At 42.2% G+C, this 17,448-nt stretch overlaps 1 protein-coding gene and 1 long non-coding RNA gene across 3 annotated transcripts in view; one reads left to right on the forward strand and one right to left on the reverse strand.

The window, feature by feature from the left end:
* Positions 1-422: 422 nt before the first annotated feature.
* On the forward strand, positions 423-4,431 carry LOC125563004. Its single transcript, XR_007308048.1, has 3 exons — positions 423-539; positions 2,326-2,370; positions 2,833-4,431. It is a non-coding gene; the product is annotated as an uncharacterized LOC125563004 (long non-coding RNA).
* A 739-nt stretch (positions 4,432-5,170) lies between these two features.
* LOC5503032 (dolichol kinase) overlaps positions 5,171-17,448 on the reverse strand; it is a 16,475-nt gene continuing 4,197 nt past the window's right edge. Inside the window, exons 9-13 of one of the 2 annotated variants that reach the window (XM_048727525.1) lie at positions 17,313-17,448; positions 7,870-8,032; positions 6,893-6,991; positions 6,426-6,503; positions 5,171-6,353 (exon numbers count right to left, since the gene is read on the reverse strand). The exon at positions 17,313-17,448 is cut by the window's right edge and continues 80 nt beyond it. In XM_048727525.1, coding sequence (XP_048583482.1) covers positions 6,211-6,353; positions 6,426-6,503; positions 6,893-6,991; positions 7,870-8,032; positions 17,313-17,448 — 619 coding nt within the window. In that variant the 3' untranslated portion in view covers positions 5,171-6,210. The remainder of the gene's footprint in view (positions 6,354-6,425; positions 6,504-6,892; positions 6,992-7,869; positions 8,033-17,312) is intronic. The other variant, XM_048727526.1, reaches the window with a different exon arrangement.

The following is a 17,448-nucleotide window of genomic DNA, read 5'->3' on the forward strand; positions in this document are numbered from 1 at the left end:
GATTATTTTGATGACGTCATACCATGACGTCATCACGTGACGTCATCGATACAGAAAAAAGCAAATAATTCGAATAAACATAGTCGAAAATATGTTTTAAATGCGGTTTAAGAATCTTGAGAGATAGGCGTATTCAGCCAAGCATTCGTTTTAAAAATTGTTGAGAAATTATTTTTTTACAAATTTTCAAAGGTCCTGAAATCCAGAATAATTGATATAATTCTAGTTTCCGCTAGAATAACGATAAATGCATGCTTGGCTCTATAGAGAAGATTTTAATAAAAAGGAATACTGAAAAAATATCGCGTTTTGAAATGATTTGGCGACAATAAAAGCTTTCTTATGGAAAACGCCGAACCGGAAGTGAAGCAAAGCCCGCGCGATTGCACGCGCGTGCGCAGTAACCACTTTTGTATTTGATGGTTATCCACGTGCTCGGATTCCAAATATTGGGACAAATTGGGTATGAAATTAACATTGCTTCTCACTGAGATGGTATAAACCCATACAGCCAAGACAATTGCGAGGAAATTACATAAGTATGCCCTTTCTCTGGCAGTACCATCAATTGTGTTTTCATCAGAGACACAAGTTTGACCCCCACATTGTTTACATTTGAATGTTATAGAAACTTTGCCCCTGGTTTCCCCTACCACTGCAGCTTCCTCACGGTTAATTAGCGCGTTACAATGTTCGCAGAATGCATTATTTGCTATCAGGTTGAGGGTTTGTTTATTTGTAAGGACATAATTTTCGGGCGTTATTTTTAGAGTGTTGTCGGTGAGGTTTTTCGTTTGATGAGCAGCCTGTTCGTATATATTATCGACCCGTTCGTGGCACCCCTCCGCGGTTTGTTCTGTTCCCTCTTGGGATAATTTAGTCTCCACACCAAGGTCCTCAAATATTTGAGCTAAATCGACCCGATTTTCAGAAAGATCGGCAAGATTGGGCGAAACCGGCGTTGTTTTGAGAAATTCCCCCGAGTCGACTTCCGGTATTTTTACTGTTACAAAATTTGTGTCTGTGTTTTTTGTCTTTGAATTTCTCCTTCTAAGCTGGCGCTAGCACTGCAAATATTTACTTGACAGCCGAAATCTTTTGTAAACGTAGCCCGAGACGTATTTTCGGAAAAAATTTCGTTTGTTTTTCTCCAACGTTGTTTTGCAGCAAGCCTTGCTTTTTTCTAAACATAACCACACTTTCACCACTGTCAAGCCATTCCCAACAACAAAAAACTGCACTATTGATTTCGTATTTTATATCCTTTTATTTTACAGCATTTGTCTCAAACATTTATTTTTTGTAAACAAAGACGCGCGCGTCACAACCGGAAGTAAAATTGTTTCCCGCCAAAACGGCATTTGTGATCGCGCGCGCTCAACGCCACCAGCGTGTAGCAACGGCATCGCTGGGCAACACTAATGTCAGTACACCCTTAAGAACAGTTTCGTAATACCTAATGCGTCGTGTTGGATTTTATCCTTGTACATATCGGTTTCCGCCTAGGTTTTTAAATCGTATAGTCATGTATATAGTATAATTAACTTCATATTAGTTTATTATTATATTATTATATTATTTATAATTATATTGTAATTTTACCGTAATTCAGCTTACTAGCTGCAATGGTATTTAATAAACTATCTACCTACCTATCTACCTATAACAAATGGGCTCAGTTGTTTGTTTTTAATGCTTGAAGGGTCGGTCGATGCGGTTGACTCGCAATATGTCGTGCGTTTGTGTTTGTTTGTAACTTTTTACTCGGGCTACCACTCGGGGTTCCTGTGGTAGCACGAGTCTAGGTGTCCTAACGATGTTCTTATGTTTTTGTGTTTATAAGAATATAATACCCAATGAATTATTAGGAAGAGAATTACACTAATGACCAATAGCAATAATAAGGTTGTTACTATGAGCATAATTTGATTCTGGATTTTAGAACGCATCAGAAATTAGTGAAACCTATTAGGGAGTAAATAGTTCTAAGTTCTAAGTTCAGGACTAAGAGTCTATGACATTTCCACTTCTCAGTGTGAAATACCCATTTCAAGGAGCGAAATAAGTGGGTTGAGAATCTAAGTTCCAACAATTATTATTTAAAATAAAGCACTATCTTTTCCCAGTCATTCACTGAAAAATACGTGGAATACTAAATTTTATTCTAAAATTAAAGGATTACTTCGTTAGAAATACATTGCATTATACCGTTAATTATCCTCTTTTGAACCTAATGAACCCTTTCAAAACAAAATGAATGATGTCGCGAGATGAAGGCAATAATATTGAATGCTTTAAATTTAATTTTTACTCCTTTATTCTCAGATCACAGACCGAAATAATGGATACTTCCGAACGGCGGTATACAAGGTATGGCAAACAACAAAAAGCTTGCTTTTCTTTAAATACAAAATTCCCCGCTAAATCTTACCACCTTTTCCATTTTTTGACTAAGCTAACATCACAAGATACCAGAAAATATCAGTATCTGATTCGTTGGGTTCAAACAAAATGTGGGAATATGTTTTTGATGTTTGTACAGCAGATATTATCATCGCGAGACATAATCAACTGTTCCTTACATGTGACTGACTTTAATCGTCAGTGTACAGGTATCGAGACGAACTGCTCTGCGCAGTTTACAATTATGATTGTGTGTTACTTCATAGAAAATGCTATGATGAGCGGTGAGAAACCGACGACTACAGCTCAACGTTCTTATCTGAGAAGACAGCACAATATGTTTTTACACCGGCCAGGTTTTTTACACGAAGCCCATACAACAGAAATATCGCACCACTACACTAAGCTACTTATCTTATGTTTCAGCAGCTGGTTGAAATGTTGGTTTCTCTTATCCGTCCAACTCTTTGGCGCATGCGCAAATCATTGCCAGCCTCCAACAAACAGCAAACCAAGATACTTGAGGAACCACGTGATGCGTCACTGCAGGGGACTGGGGCCGAAGGATGTATTTGGACCTGCTTACGAACACAGGGCAGCAGGAGCGTCAACCTGCACATTGAGCGTGACATATGCGAACTGAACAGCGGTAACAAGAATGATTACCCAGAGGATATGGTTGAGATGCCCGGCTTCGTGTATATTGCTAATAGCCAGGTTCCTGCAAGGGTATGTGCTGATGCTGATGATGGCTTAATGATTACGATGATGTTGAAGATTATGATGTTGACAATTACGATGAAGCTGATGATGATTACGATAAAGCTAATGATGATGATTACTCTGATGCTGATTATGATGAAGATGATTCCAATGAAGCTGGTGATGATGACTATGATTTTGATGATTTTTATTATTATGATTATGCTGATTCTATGATTGTGATGTTGATGATTATGATGAAAATCATTTATAATAAACAACTGTAGAAAAAGCACTTTTCAAACTCAAAAGAGAAATGGGCAACAACTTCAGAACAAATGTCCTGATGACCAACCGCCTTTTTGACTGCCTCATTAAGCCAATCCTTCTATATGGCAGCGAAATCTGGGGCGTCGATGAAATAAAAAACGAACGTGACCCAATAGAGCTGGTGCACGCCAAATTTTGTAAGTTTATCCTCGGTGTCGGCAAGTATGCTCCAAATATACCTGTCGGGCAGAACTAGGAAGATATCCTCTGTCCATAGATGCGAAATTAAGGGTATTGAGTTTTCATAACAAACGATCCGCAGCCCACAGCAATCTCTTATCACATGATGCATATTTGGACTGCACCCCCGGAAACTACACTTCCAACTGGTATGTTAAAGACAAAGCCATGGTGTCTTCGATGGGACTAGGTTATCTCTGGGGAAACTTTTAAGTAATTGAGAAAAAAGCGCAGCAATATTTGTTTAAGCAAAGGCTTCAAGACATTGAATTCCAAAATTTGGAAGCTGAGATTTTTAATGATTCAAAAAAGCCCGGACAAAAGAACAAACTTAGAACCTACCGTAAGTTTAAGACAAAATATGACAAGGAAACGTACCTAGTTAATGTTCAAAACATCAAGCATAGAGAAGAGTTGACACGCCTAAGAATAAGTTGTAATAAGTTAGAAATAGAGGCTGGACGGTACTCCAGACCATACCGCAGCCCGGAGGAGAGACTCTGCCGGCAATGCGACCTCAACGAAACAGAAGATGAGTGGCACTTCCTGCTGAGGTGTCCCATCTATGATGACCTTAGGAGAGAAATGCTTGATGTTCTGGAAAAAGACAAAATTACATTCCACAACAAGGAACAGCTTTTTCATCTACTCTTAGACCCGCCAAAAAAGGTGCAAAAGGCTGTTGCGAAGCACATTTTTCTGTGTATTTGAGAAAAGGAAATATAATAAGGAAAGGAAGTATAGAAATTTATTGGTTGAAACAACCTATGTAACGTTATGTAAAGTTATATGGTACCAATAAACATCATCATCATCATCATAACGCTGCTGTTTATGTTGATGATGGTCTCGATGCGGATGATTTTGATGATGACGATGATGATTATAATGACTATCCTCGTCCCCAGACTTCCCTTTGTTGTCATAAAATCCCTGCGATAAGCAGCACCGATTGAATGGCTAAAAAAATAAGGTTTTTCTGAAATGTTTGAATAGAGAAAATGTGCAGAAATAGGTTTACAACTATTACAAAATAGTGAATTTAGCTTATAAATCTCGTCTATATCAACGAAAGCCTGTCCGTTTGTTTCGAAGGTCGGGCAATATCTACAAATTGATCTGATTCAAGCACACCTGATTAATGGCGTGGCCACACAAGGACGAGAAAAAAAGTAACTGGGTGAGAAGCTACGAGGTCAAGTACAGCTTGGATTGTATCTCATGGACAACCTGCCCTCAGGTAACTGATGGTAACACCAAAGGACGGTACATACTGTAGAAGAAAAGTAACACATACCAACCGACGAAAAAAATACAATGGTTAGCCTGCTTACAGGCGTTCACGGCAGGCGATTACCCGGTGTTTTTCGCTATGCTTTCCCGCTTTTCAGTGTTTTGAGCGCCATCTTGGATTTTTGACCGCGCGCGAAATGGATGCGAGAGCACAAAGAGGACAAAGGGGCGATGGGAGAGAGGGTTGTATGTGTGTGAGGGGAGGGGGGGGGGGTGGGATGAGGGGGGAAGGTCATTTGTTCCAAATTATACGTGGAAACTCTTTGAAGAAGTAACGATCATGATTGTCTTAATCTGCCATTGACATTTTTCCGTTTAAGGTATTTGCCGGGAACACGAATCAGTATACTGTTGTGAAACACTCTCTCCCGACGGCCTTCAAAGCACGATACAATGCCCGCATCTAAATTGCTAGAAGCATACGAGTCTGACATACCGGAGGATGTTCGGGGAATGCAAGAGACGGAATGCTTGCGATGGAAAGCGCGATGGGAGAGAGTGGATGAGCCTCCAACAACTGTTGTTGAAACTCTCCCTCATTGCCGACGACACGAAGATCCTAACCTGTCACGAGCATTCACAGTCATCCTAACTCTGCCAATAACGACATCAACACCAGAGAGGTCGTTCAGTGCCATGCGACGACTGAAGTCCTATCTCAGATCGACGATGACAGAGGATCGTCTCAGCGGATTGGCCCTCATGCACGTCCACAAGCACTCGATTTCCCTTGATGCCAATGACATAGTAAACGAGTTTGCTGCATCTGGAAACAGGCGACTGGAATTATTGTTTTAAATGAATACCTCGGGAACACGTACAACGCTAATCGCGAGAACAGCGATTAAAAGAAATCGCTCGGCATCGTTGCCAACTCGTTTTCAGCAACGTGCAAGATCACAGTTACTTCGCTTGTAATGTCTATGCGAATCCCGCCTGGTGGATGATATCTATTAAGCAAGTTTTGTAGTCTGGTGCTAATAAAACGTTACTCAAACCGTATTACGCTTTTTGTTTGTAATATTCTCTGATGCATTGCCGCCAATTTCCAAAAGCGCGAGTTGCGAGATTTTCGCGGGATGCGGTTTAAGGAGCCACGTCCTCTTCCAGATTCTGAATGCTGTGACTGCAACTTGTTAAAACCCTGCATACGCCCCTGACCTCCCCTTGCGAATCATTGCTACGCGTCTAAGCACAGTTGCGTGTCCAGCTCCAGTCTCCTTCCAGGCGGCTTGCTCTACCACAGGCAGACCGACCTGCCAAAATGTAGCGAACGAATTCTGCTTCCTCTGCCGCTCCCAACTACCAAACAGCGGAGAGAAGAGAATAAAGGAAGGCAGGAAGAACAAGGTTATCTACTTGGGACGTCCAGGCTTCAAGTAGCGACGTGACTAATAGGCCCGCGAACACGACCGACCATTTAGTCAGCGGTATCGTCAACACACCTGGTGGAGAAATAAGGAACTCTTAGGGGCATGAATAGAGTAGGGTGCCTCTTGTAAGCCAATAAAACAAACCTGTACTGCAGAGGACCAAAACGCACAGGAGCTGAGCGGTTAGACCTGCCAATGTCCCTTCCATAGTTTTTTCAGATCCTGCAACGCAAAGAAACAACGTAAACAACAAAACAAATAAAACATTGTCAGCTAGAGAATGGTCGAATGCAGTAAAGACGGCCTTTCTTAGAAGAATTCAACCACCTGCCCTACTTATTTTCTTGTTCTCTTCATCCTGGAAATTTAGTTTTAAAACTTTCATGGTGCATTTAAATCATGTGCAACTTGACTCCTGACCTCGGTTTCACGTGCGCATCGCAAAGAGTTGTGGGAGGAGGTGGGAAGAAGAATTCTTGAATTAGAGAAAACCCATTTTGCCCCAACTCTCCTATATTCACCCCTTTCAAGTAACAATCCTTTATTACAATCTAGATCCAACCGAGATAATGGTTTGCCCTTCAAGTATTATTTCACTACGTTACATTCACCTGGCCATGTGTGACGTCCGTACTTCTTGCCTACAACAGACGCAACCGTGTCGCCAACACCCAGAGATAGCAACCCAGAATAGACGGGAAGCCTGTGTCCTGTACATTGAGCAGCCAATTAAAGCAGGATCGCAGTAAAAAAACACGGCGCGCGCTTGGCCTACGCTGTCATTGCTGTTAGCTTTGCTTGAATTTAGAGCTCCGTTAATATCGAAAAGCTGAGACATAGATTAACCTCGATCATTTCTAAGTTGAAAACTGTACACAATATAGGCGGACTGCTTGGCCATTCCAACTTTAAGCATGCGCGCGCACTCGGCATGGAAACCTACCTCAACTACCGTCCTGCTGCGCGCGCTTCGTTTGGTGCAAGCTTTAAAAGGCGCGCGCTGCATTCTGGTAGCGTATAGCTGGAATGTTTTCTATTACAACAACCACACAAAATTAGACCAATACCAGCTCCGTGCCTTTTATACTTTTGTTTCCCCAGTAAAATTAACTTTAAATAGAAATTGACTTTTTGGCGACTTTTCGATGATTTTATTTAAACGACCCTAAATAGACGAGAACACACATTTACTGTTTTTATTTTTGCCTCATGGAAAATGACTATAGAAGCTATTAGGGTTTCTGTTAGGGTTTCCTGTGGTCAGAAAAAATTGTTACGTCACATGAGCTCGCCCCAGGCCTCACGCTGTCACTTGGCCCATTTTCAAGCACAAAAAAACCCAGCAAGAACGCTTTAAAGGACTACGCTGGAAAAAATGTGCATTTTTCTCGCTTTATCGGAAGTAAACTGAAAATGCTACATATAGCATTTAATAATCATTTCCTCACAGTCATTTCTAGTGGATGGGGAATGAACTTATCCCACATGAATTTATTCGAAGCCACAGGTATCCTGCATAAACTTATTCGATGCCACAGTTATCCCATATGAATTTATTCAAAGCCAGAGGGAACCCACAAGAACTTACTCGAATCCACAGGTATTCCGCACAGCCAAAGTGGTAAACTGCATCCTACTAAGAGGTATATGTGCGTCAGTATGACGGGGCCGGCGTCCTTCTCATCCAAGAAGACGGACAGAGAGTCGTGTAGTACGTCGCCAAGTGGTGGAACTCGGGCCATACGAACAAACTGGAAAAGAATGTCAATGGGCGATTAGTCAAAATTTAATACTTGAAACTATTTCTCTTCCCTCTTTTAGACGCAAAATATCAACACCACCCCGTCCCATCCATGGTGATGGTGGTGATTGTGGTGGTAATAACGGTAATGATTGTGACAGTGATGGCAAAGATGATGACAATAGCGATGATGACTGTGGTGATGATGGTGATGATGGTGGTGATGATGATAGTGGTGATGATGATGGTGATGATAATGGTGATGATGGTGGTAATGATGATGGTGGTGATGATGATGGTGGTGATGATGATGGTGGTGATGATGATGGTGATGATAATGGTGATGATGATGGTGGTGGTGGTGATGATGATGATGATGGTAGTAATGATGCTGATGATAATGGTGATTGCGATGATGGGGATGGTGATGGTGATGATCGTTTCCCAAATTTTTGTTCCTCTGCCTTTCGTCTCGCTGGCAGATTTTAACGGTCAGTCGCACTTGGGGTTTTTAGCACTCTAAATGTTCGTGAGGCATTGCTCTTTCGATTTGCATCCAAAAACTAAACTCAAAAGGATATTTTCATTAAAATGAACCGATAATTGTGAACGCGCGTCTCAAAAAATGAGGAACTGTACGTATCGGAACACCGCCTATTTAGTCAAACAGAAGAAAAACACTTTTCCTTGTCAGAAATCAAACCAATTTGAATGAATGCAGTACAGTATGGCAGTGGTAAACAAATAGTAACAAATGACAAGCATCAACCGAAGACCTGTGGCAACAGCAAAAGGCTGAACTATTTCCAAATATGAACAGGAACACAGGTTCCAAGACTGAGAATTCGTATTAAATTAAAAGTAAATAATCAACTAACAACAAAAACAACAAGTCAGAGAGATAAATCCCATCAATACCCGCTGCCCCCGCCAAACCCGGAGTAAACGGTGTAGTCAGAACAAAGTTGAACGATTTTTAAATCGTAAGAAACTTACAGTACAACTGGGATTATTGAAGGGAATACATTACGCATGGGGTTGCGACTCAATCAATCAATCGATCAATCAATCAATCAATCGATCGATCGATCGATCAATCAATCAATGGAACAAACAATTAATGAGATAATGAATTTCTGCAATACCCGCTATACCCGCCATTCTCGGAGTACACGGTGAATTCAAAACAAAATTGAACGATTTTTAAATCGTAAGAAACTTACAGTTACTAACAATGTCATAGAATTGTTGAATGGAATAGATTTAGCATGAGGTCGAGACTGAATTCATAATCAAAGAACGTTCAAGTTTGTTTAGAATACACCGGATACTCCGGCTATGGCGGGTATAGCGGTTATTGCATGAATTCATCAACTAAACACATCAACTCTGCTTAGAATACACCGTGTACTCCGGATAAGGCGGATATAGCGGGTATTGCATGAATTTATTACTAAAGTACGTTGAATTTGACTGGGAATACACCGTGTACTCCGGGAATGGCGGGTATGGCGGGTACTTCTACTCTTACTACTACTGCTACTGTTAATATTATTACTATTACTATTATTATTATTATTATATATATATATATATTCTTATTATATATATATATATATATATATATATATATATATATATATATATATATATATATATATATATATATATATATAATAATAATAATAATAATAATAATAATAATAATAATAATAATAATAATAATAATAATAATAATAATAATAATAATAATAATAATAATAATAATAATAATAATAGTAATAGTAATAATATTAACAGTAGCAGTAGTAGTAAGAGTAGAAGTACCCGCCATACCCGCCATTCCCGGAGTACACGGTGTATTCCCAGCCAAATTCAACGTATTTTAGTAATGAATTCATGCAATACCCGCTATATCCGCCTTATCCGGAGTACACGGTGTATTCTAAGCTAAGTTGATGTGTTTAGTTGATGAATTCATGCCATAACCGTTATACCCGCCATATCCGGAGTATCCGGTGTATTCTAAACAAACTTGAACATTCTTTGATTATGAATTCAGTCTCGACCTCATGCTTAATCTATTCCATTCAACAATACTATGACATTAGTAGTAACTGTAAGTTTCTTACGATTTAGAAATCGTTCAACTTTGTTCTGAATACACCGGGTATTCCGGGTTTGACGGGTATAGCGGGAACTGATCGAATTTGTTACTCTTGTGTTAGTTTGTAAGTAGAATCATAGCGGGTGTTGTTTCACGCATGTTGTTGTGAGAAATGCATACTTTTGTTTTATTTCTACTGAGTTACGTAATCCTCTTTGTGTTCCCTATTGAAAATGAAAAACAACCGTCTTACAATGGCATTACTGAAACTACCCAATGATAAAGCAATATGGCTGCTCTATATAAAGAGACAGAAAAAGGCAAGAATCAGTTCATTCACTATGAGTAAGCCGTGCTCTCAGCTCAACAGCAAGCTCATAAGGGATGCGGCCGAATGCCACCTCGTCGGACCAATACAGAACCTCTGTTCTGTCATATCATTTAAATGCATCTGGAGGGTAGATGAAATAGAGAACGCGTGGTCGTGGATTTGTTCAAAAAGAGAAGAATGCGATACAGCGCTGCCATAAGCACGTCTAAGCTGAAGCAAGCTAAAATGTCTGAAGAGGTAAGATTGTGAAAACTATATATAGATATTTTTTTCGCTATTTACTTTCTTTAAATATGCTTTTGGGTTTTTTTTTTGCAGGCAGCAAACGAAGAGTCAGGACGAGATGACGAGGAGACGGTCGTTGCATCTCAAGTTTCTACGCCGGGGAAGCAAATATATCCTGCGATTTCCTACTGGGTTGCATGCCAGATTACCTTTTTAGATGGAGACGGGGATAACTATTCTGGCAGTGACGCAGAGACGTTCAACAAGCTGAGTATCGCAACTGCCAGCCTTTCAGCATGCGAAAGCGACATCTCAACATTTTACTAGAGAAGATGAAAGGAGAGAGGAGTTTGCGCCAGCGACTAAACAAGGCCCGTAAATCTAAAATGCTGAAAAGCCGAAGTAAAGGCTGGTGGATCTGGGAGTTCCACACAACTTGCTGGAATTATTAAGACCCCGAAGATGCAATGCCCGAGGAAATAATCGTGGAACTAGGCCGGATTAGAGAGGATCACCAGAAGTCTGAGGCTGAGAAAAGGAAAGTCATGGCAAGAGCGGCATTCGAGAGCCATTGGGTGCGAGCGACTGAGACTGAGCTGCACCGATGTTCGTCGATATTGCAATCAATCTCGGAGAACGAGGCGTTGAAAAGCGCTAAAGCGTTGGTGCAACTTGTTAGCGACAAGCTCAAAAGTCAGCATACCAACACTCGTACTCTGGCTTGCGAGACGGCGATTGAGGAAAGACGTAAGGCGTGAATCAGCTGGGGGCTCCTCGACCAACGATGTGCGCATTTGTAGCTAAACTTATGGGATCCGCTACCAAGCTGCGACGATGAGGCAGACAGTGACCAATATTCTTTGGTTCGAGACAGCGGATGTCCATCCCAGACACACACCTCTCCTCGCCAAGGCTCAAGTGACGATATGCCAGAGGTATAAATGTGTTTTCGTTACCTTTTTGCTGATCAAATTATTCGAGCCTTTAACGCTTTTTTAGATACCAAAGACCCCATCATGGAGCCCAAAACCAAACAGATGGGAATCACCAGGGATAGAATTGATGGCATTCACTACACCGGCCAAGCGCCGTTCCCTCACCCAGACTCCCAAGGGACGATGCAACCGACTCAAGTTTCGTAAACCGCAACCGCCAGACAAAGGGCAAACAAGACTGGACGGTTTTCTCAGCCAAATGTAATCTTTTTAATGTTCTGTAAACACGATATTCTTCCTGATACTCTGTATAACAAAGTCGCCATAAAGTCTGAATAAAGTCGTGTGCCTTCATATACGCACAACGCTACGTAATGATACCAATTGTCAATATTACTTAAAAGATTAAAGGTATTTTACCTACACAAATACAATTAAGGGTATTCGTAATGCACACTTTGTAAGACGCTTGTTAGTCCGATCTTGTGGCGTGATACATTCAGTTTTACTAAATACAAAGAAACATGTCGAAACGCCAAAATTAGAATGACTGTAAGTACATCATGTCCCACCTAGCCTTTCCTGTCCACTAAGTGGCTATCCATGGTGCCGTATTTTCTGTTTGCTCGATTGAGCAACGAGTTGGGGCTCCTCCCTTTTTGGAAATGGAAGTCGGGGTCTCTTAAGATCGAAGTCCACTGTCCGAACCCGTACCTTTTGAGACCAACTTTAAGATACTTGTCCTCTTCGGGCGTAAATAAGAGCGATTTTCTGCGAGCCGGGCATAGTTCTGTCATCAAAAAAGCGTCTTCGCGCTTCTGCTTTGCCGGTAGTTTGCGGGCTGAAGGCTTTATTCTCGCTGCTGGCGGTGTGGAGATTTCTTGAACTTCGTCCGTTGAAAAGCACGACTTCGTGCAGTCATCTTGATCCTCTGAAGAGTTTGAAAGGTCGGAGAGCCTCGTTAGAACCTCTTTGTCCAGCTTGGTGCCACTGTCGCCATGTAGTTTTTCGAGGCATTCGCGCGCCTTTGTGGCGACTTCGCGACGCTGCTTGCGATAGTGCACTTTGGCGACGTTCGAGCTGTGCTTCTGATCTTCAAAGATGGCGCTTTGATCGGCACTTTTTAGCACTTTGCAGCTAGACGTCTCGATGATTTGTCGGTATCGTGTGGGGTGAACATACTTGCCAGTCGCTTCAAACACAAGTTTGCTCATCAGCTAACCGAGCTGTTTTGAACATTTTCTGTTCGACAAAACCGCCGTTAGTCTTGACAGTGCGCACCATGTCCACAGTCAGATACTGATACGTCATTGGCCGCGAGCCCTTGACTTGGATAAACAGATAAACGGCGAGAAATTAAGTGGCAAACGACAGATCAAACGGAGACGCCCTGTCGGGCGTGTCCTTGCACGTTCTCAGCACCGCCTCGTAGCGGGGCAAGTAGCGAGACACCACACCAAGGAGCTCGTCCATGGTTGCCCAGTGCCCTTTGGCCTCTAGCACATCGATGTCTAAATCGCTAGTCCACTGTACTCGCATCATTTTTGAGACGGTCTTACGCACCTTTTTCAAGTATGTGTCCGTCGTAGACAGCCCTCTAAGCACCGCTTCCGATGCTCCGTTTACTTTCCTGTAGGTCACTAGTTCTGCAATGGCGTCCAGGTATCCGATTCGACCGGCATGACCCAACTGCCACTCGCTCTGCATTGAATCGGCAAATTTGAAAAGTAGATTAGGCGAACACAAGCAAAAGTCCACAATATCTAATGTGAGATGATCTTCGTCCTCGCTGCAAAATTTCAGAAACTTCAAGCATTTGCTATCCAGTTGCTGCGCTTGTCGATCACTTTTGCAGCCCCAACCACTGCCCTTGAGCCACGCGGTAAATTGCTCAGCAAACGTGCAAGACATGTCAAACGATGGGACGCCATTACTTGAACGTCGTTGCCCCTTCTCCTTTTCCATTTGGCTTCGGGAAGCTTCGATGTCTGAGTCGCTGGGTTTCTCATCAAAGTAATAAAACCATGGGTGCTTTTTCTTGACGTGTTTTCTACACCCTCTTTGAGTTCCAAACCCATCGTTATGGCAGTCTGGTACAGGGCAATGAAACAGCCCGTCATTTTCGTCTTCTTCTAAGTGCATTCTTTTTGGTTTCTTCGCAGCATTTGGAAGAAGCGACCAGTTTATCACATTACCCTGCTTTACCATCTCTTGTCAGCAACGGTTAATGCGAGAATGAGAAACGTATGCGGCGTACCGCATGTTTAATGCTATCAAATAAGTGAAAAGAGCCAATCAATCACTGCCACGCGACAGCCTCGAAATAGTGGCAGCAGTCTATTGGTTGGGCACGATAAACCAAAATGGCATGCCCAAGCAAGCCTCAGCATGCCCTTGCTTTTGCACAGCTTGTGTGAGTCCAGGCATGGCATTGAAAGATCAAATGTTTTGATATTAAGAAACAAAACCATAGATGCGGAACTTTTGTTCATGTTTTCGAAAAAAGGGAACACCCCACCTCGGTCTATTGTGGCCCTTTTGTTGTTCCTTTTCGCAAAGAAACGGCACCATTTAGGCCAAATCGGTCCCACTGTTCCTATACTTTTAACCACTTAGGAACAGGCGCTCCCTTTTAAGTCTATTAACCGTAGCAAACAGGAACTTTTGTTCTTTTTGAGTGGTGGTCCTCAATTGGGAACGCGTCAAAAAAGGAACTGTTGTTCCTAATTGCATTAATTAGGACCAACAGTCCCTTTGTGGACTTCGAAAAGGGAACATTTTGTTCTTCATTGTACAAACAAGTCCTTTTGTTCCGAAGCGTGCCATTAGCGCTCCGATTCTTCACCTCTAGCGGAACAACCGTTCCGTTAAGTGATAATTTATTCAGTTCCTTTCGCGGATATAGGAACACAACGAAAAACACGCGGAACTGTTTTCGAATTTTAAAACGTCTCGTGTGTAGCTTAATCAAAATAAACCTCAAACGCGAATAGAGCAAGCTCTCATAAACTCCCTCAAGCAGTATCACGGTAACTTTGGCGTTCTATCGTTGCGCATAGCGAAATTAAATGCAGAATATTCAAATTAGGGAAACGTATATGATGGTGGTGATTGCGATGGCGATGATGACTGTAATGGCCATAATGGCTATGATAATGATGGCGATGGTAAAGGCCCATAAGTTAGACAGCTTTAACCGGTTATTTATGTATACCCTCAATAAATAAAGTTTATTGTATTGTATTTGTATTGTATGATGGAGATAACGATGATGACTGTAATGGTAACGGTGATGATGATAGCGATAGTTATACTGATGATGTCTACGAATAAATCGTTATGTTTTTTCATGGTGGCATTAATAATAAAAACATCAGGGGGCTATGTGCATGATGTCGGTGGCGTCCGTTTTTACACCCGCTACTGTCCAAAAGGCCCGCCCGCGTGCCTTTTCGTCATCGATGTCTTTTTTGGAGCCCGCTTGTGTCTTACAAAGGCCCGCCGGGTGTTTATGTTCAAGTAACGCCCGCTGAAGTCCACTCAATGCCCGCTAGCGTCCATAAGGCCCGCTGCCATTCACAAGGCCCGCTTTACACCCGCTAGCGTCCTTATATCCCGCTGTTTTCCCTTTAATGCCCGCTAGCGTCCAGAAAGCCCGCTATCGTCCGTTCAATGGCCGCTAGCGTCCATAAGGCCCGCTGCCATCCACACGGCCCATTTCTTTTGTTGTTATCATTATCTTACAAGGTGCGAATAAGATAATGTACTGTCTGTCTAGCTGATTCATTTCATTTTTAGATGTTATCGTAATCTTATACGGTGTGTATAAGATAATGCATTGTCTGTCTAGGCTGACGTGCAATGACTCTTTTCGAGCTTTTACTGTCTAGTAAAGTGCAATGCCTTTTCAGGCTTCACTATTCGGTAAAGTGTAATGCTCTCCAAAGCTAGACAGACAGTGCATTATCTTATTCACACCTTGTAAGATAAAGATATCAACGAAAGAAATGAATCCTTTCACCTTACTAAAAAGGCTCGCTAGCGGGCGAGTAGCGGGCGTTTGTCGAGGCACGCTAACGGGCGTTAAGCAGGCGCATCTTGAAGGCACGCTAGCGGGCAAGTAGCGGGCCTGTCTTAGAAGGCACGCTAGCGGGCGTTAAGCGGGGGTATCTTGAAGGCACGCTAGCGGGCAAGTAGCGGGCCTGTCTTAGAAGGCACGCTAGCGGGCATAATAGCGGGCGTTCGTCAAGGCACGGTAGCGGGTGTTTAGCAGGCATATCTTTAGAGGCCCGCCAGCGGGCGTCCATTTGAAAAGGACGCTAGCGGGCCTTCTTCAAAGTACGGTCCGGCGGGCATCAAGAGAGAATGGCAGCGGGCCTGTAGCGGGTGTTTTCACCGGGTAAAGGTAGTCGTTTTGGTGAAAATATAATTGAGAGGGGGACAAATGGTCAGGCCTCGCTAAATCAGTTATTATAAGAAATCAAGCCCATCAAACGACTAAATTCTTTATTGACAGTCGTAGTCAAATGTATGTCGATTGCTATTGTACATGATTTATGCATCAAATAACATTAGAAAATACAACTATTTAAGTTCTCCCGAAGTGTACATTAGAGGGGGACATATGGTCAGGCCTAAGAAAATCCGCAATAACTTTTAAATTTTTATCGGAACAAAAAATATTAGGGCCCGGTCGCTAGCAAGATTTTCAGGACATCCTTGTTTAGATAAGCTCAAAAACTGACAGATGTCCGTGACATGTTACGAAGCCAAGTGCGACCTATGTTTTTACGCAACACGACAAATTCGCCGGTCGGGACAAAACATCAAAGGAGATGATGTCCTGCCCCAGGGCAGGTGCATAATAGACAACTACATGTGCAATTAACTGAGTAACAGTAACAGCTATGCACCCGACTAACGCAGAACGATGTATAGGTACATCCAAACGAAAAGCAGCAGATTTTTTCTTTTCATGACTTAATATGCAGACGTGCAGCATGCAGAGAGTATTTGCTCTCCGAATCTCCCGCGCGCGAAGGAAACGCAGATGAATGACATACGATGTTATTTTTAGGGCTCGTGATCCACGGATGTTGCGACCAGTGCGACCTTAATGTCTGATGGTGCGTAGATGTCACGGGACAAACTTGTCCACCTAAATGTCCCTGACATCTCCTGAACATCTTGCTAGTGCGACCGGGCCCTTACACACACAAAAAAAACGAAAAATCTGGGTAATGTCAATCCAAAATATGTTAAAGACTTTTAAATACGAAATTAATAAGGTACATTATTTCCAATTATTCGTAAGGTAATTTGGGTGATGTTACGCACGCTTTCGTCTTTTTGCTCAATTTAAACGTTTAAATTTAAACAGAATCTACGTCAGGCAAAAGCAAAATTTATATTTCTATCTATTGAAACGACGTTGTCTAACAGCCTTAGCATTTTGTTTTTCAAAAAAAATTTTGAAAGCGTAATTATTCCAGAATTTCGAGCGTAAATTGGTACGTTTTCGGGTGGGTACCAACATCATACACAAAGGGGCTAATGGGGGGGGGGGGGGGGGGTTGGCCCTGTGACGAAGGGAAGGGGGTAATTTTTTTTTTTGTTACATATGGCTTTCTCGCAGCCCAAGGGGGGGATTAAATCCCCTAAACCCTCCCCCTAGATCCGCTACTAGACATACCTCTAAAAATACAAAGGCAGCGAAGGCGGCGCCTGATGCGATGTGAGTCAGACTTGGCTCCCAGATCACTCCAGGGAGAAAAATAGCAATAGAGAGAAGGTGAAAGTATTTGCGCACCACTGTTCGAGGTTGCAGC

The sequence above is a fragment of the Nematostella vectensis genome, chromosome 5 (assembly GCF_932526225.1).
Source record: "Nematostella vectensis chromosome 5, jaNemVect1.1, whole genome shotgun sequence".
Lineage (NCBI taxonomy): Eukaryota > Metazoa > Cnidaria > Anthozoa > Actiniaria > Edwardsiidae > Nematostella > Nematostella vectensis.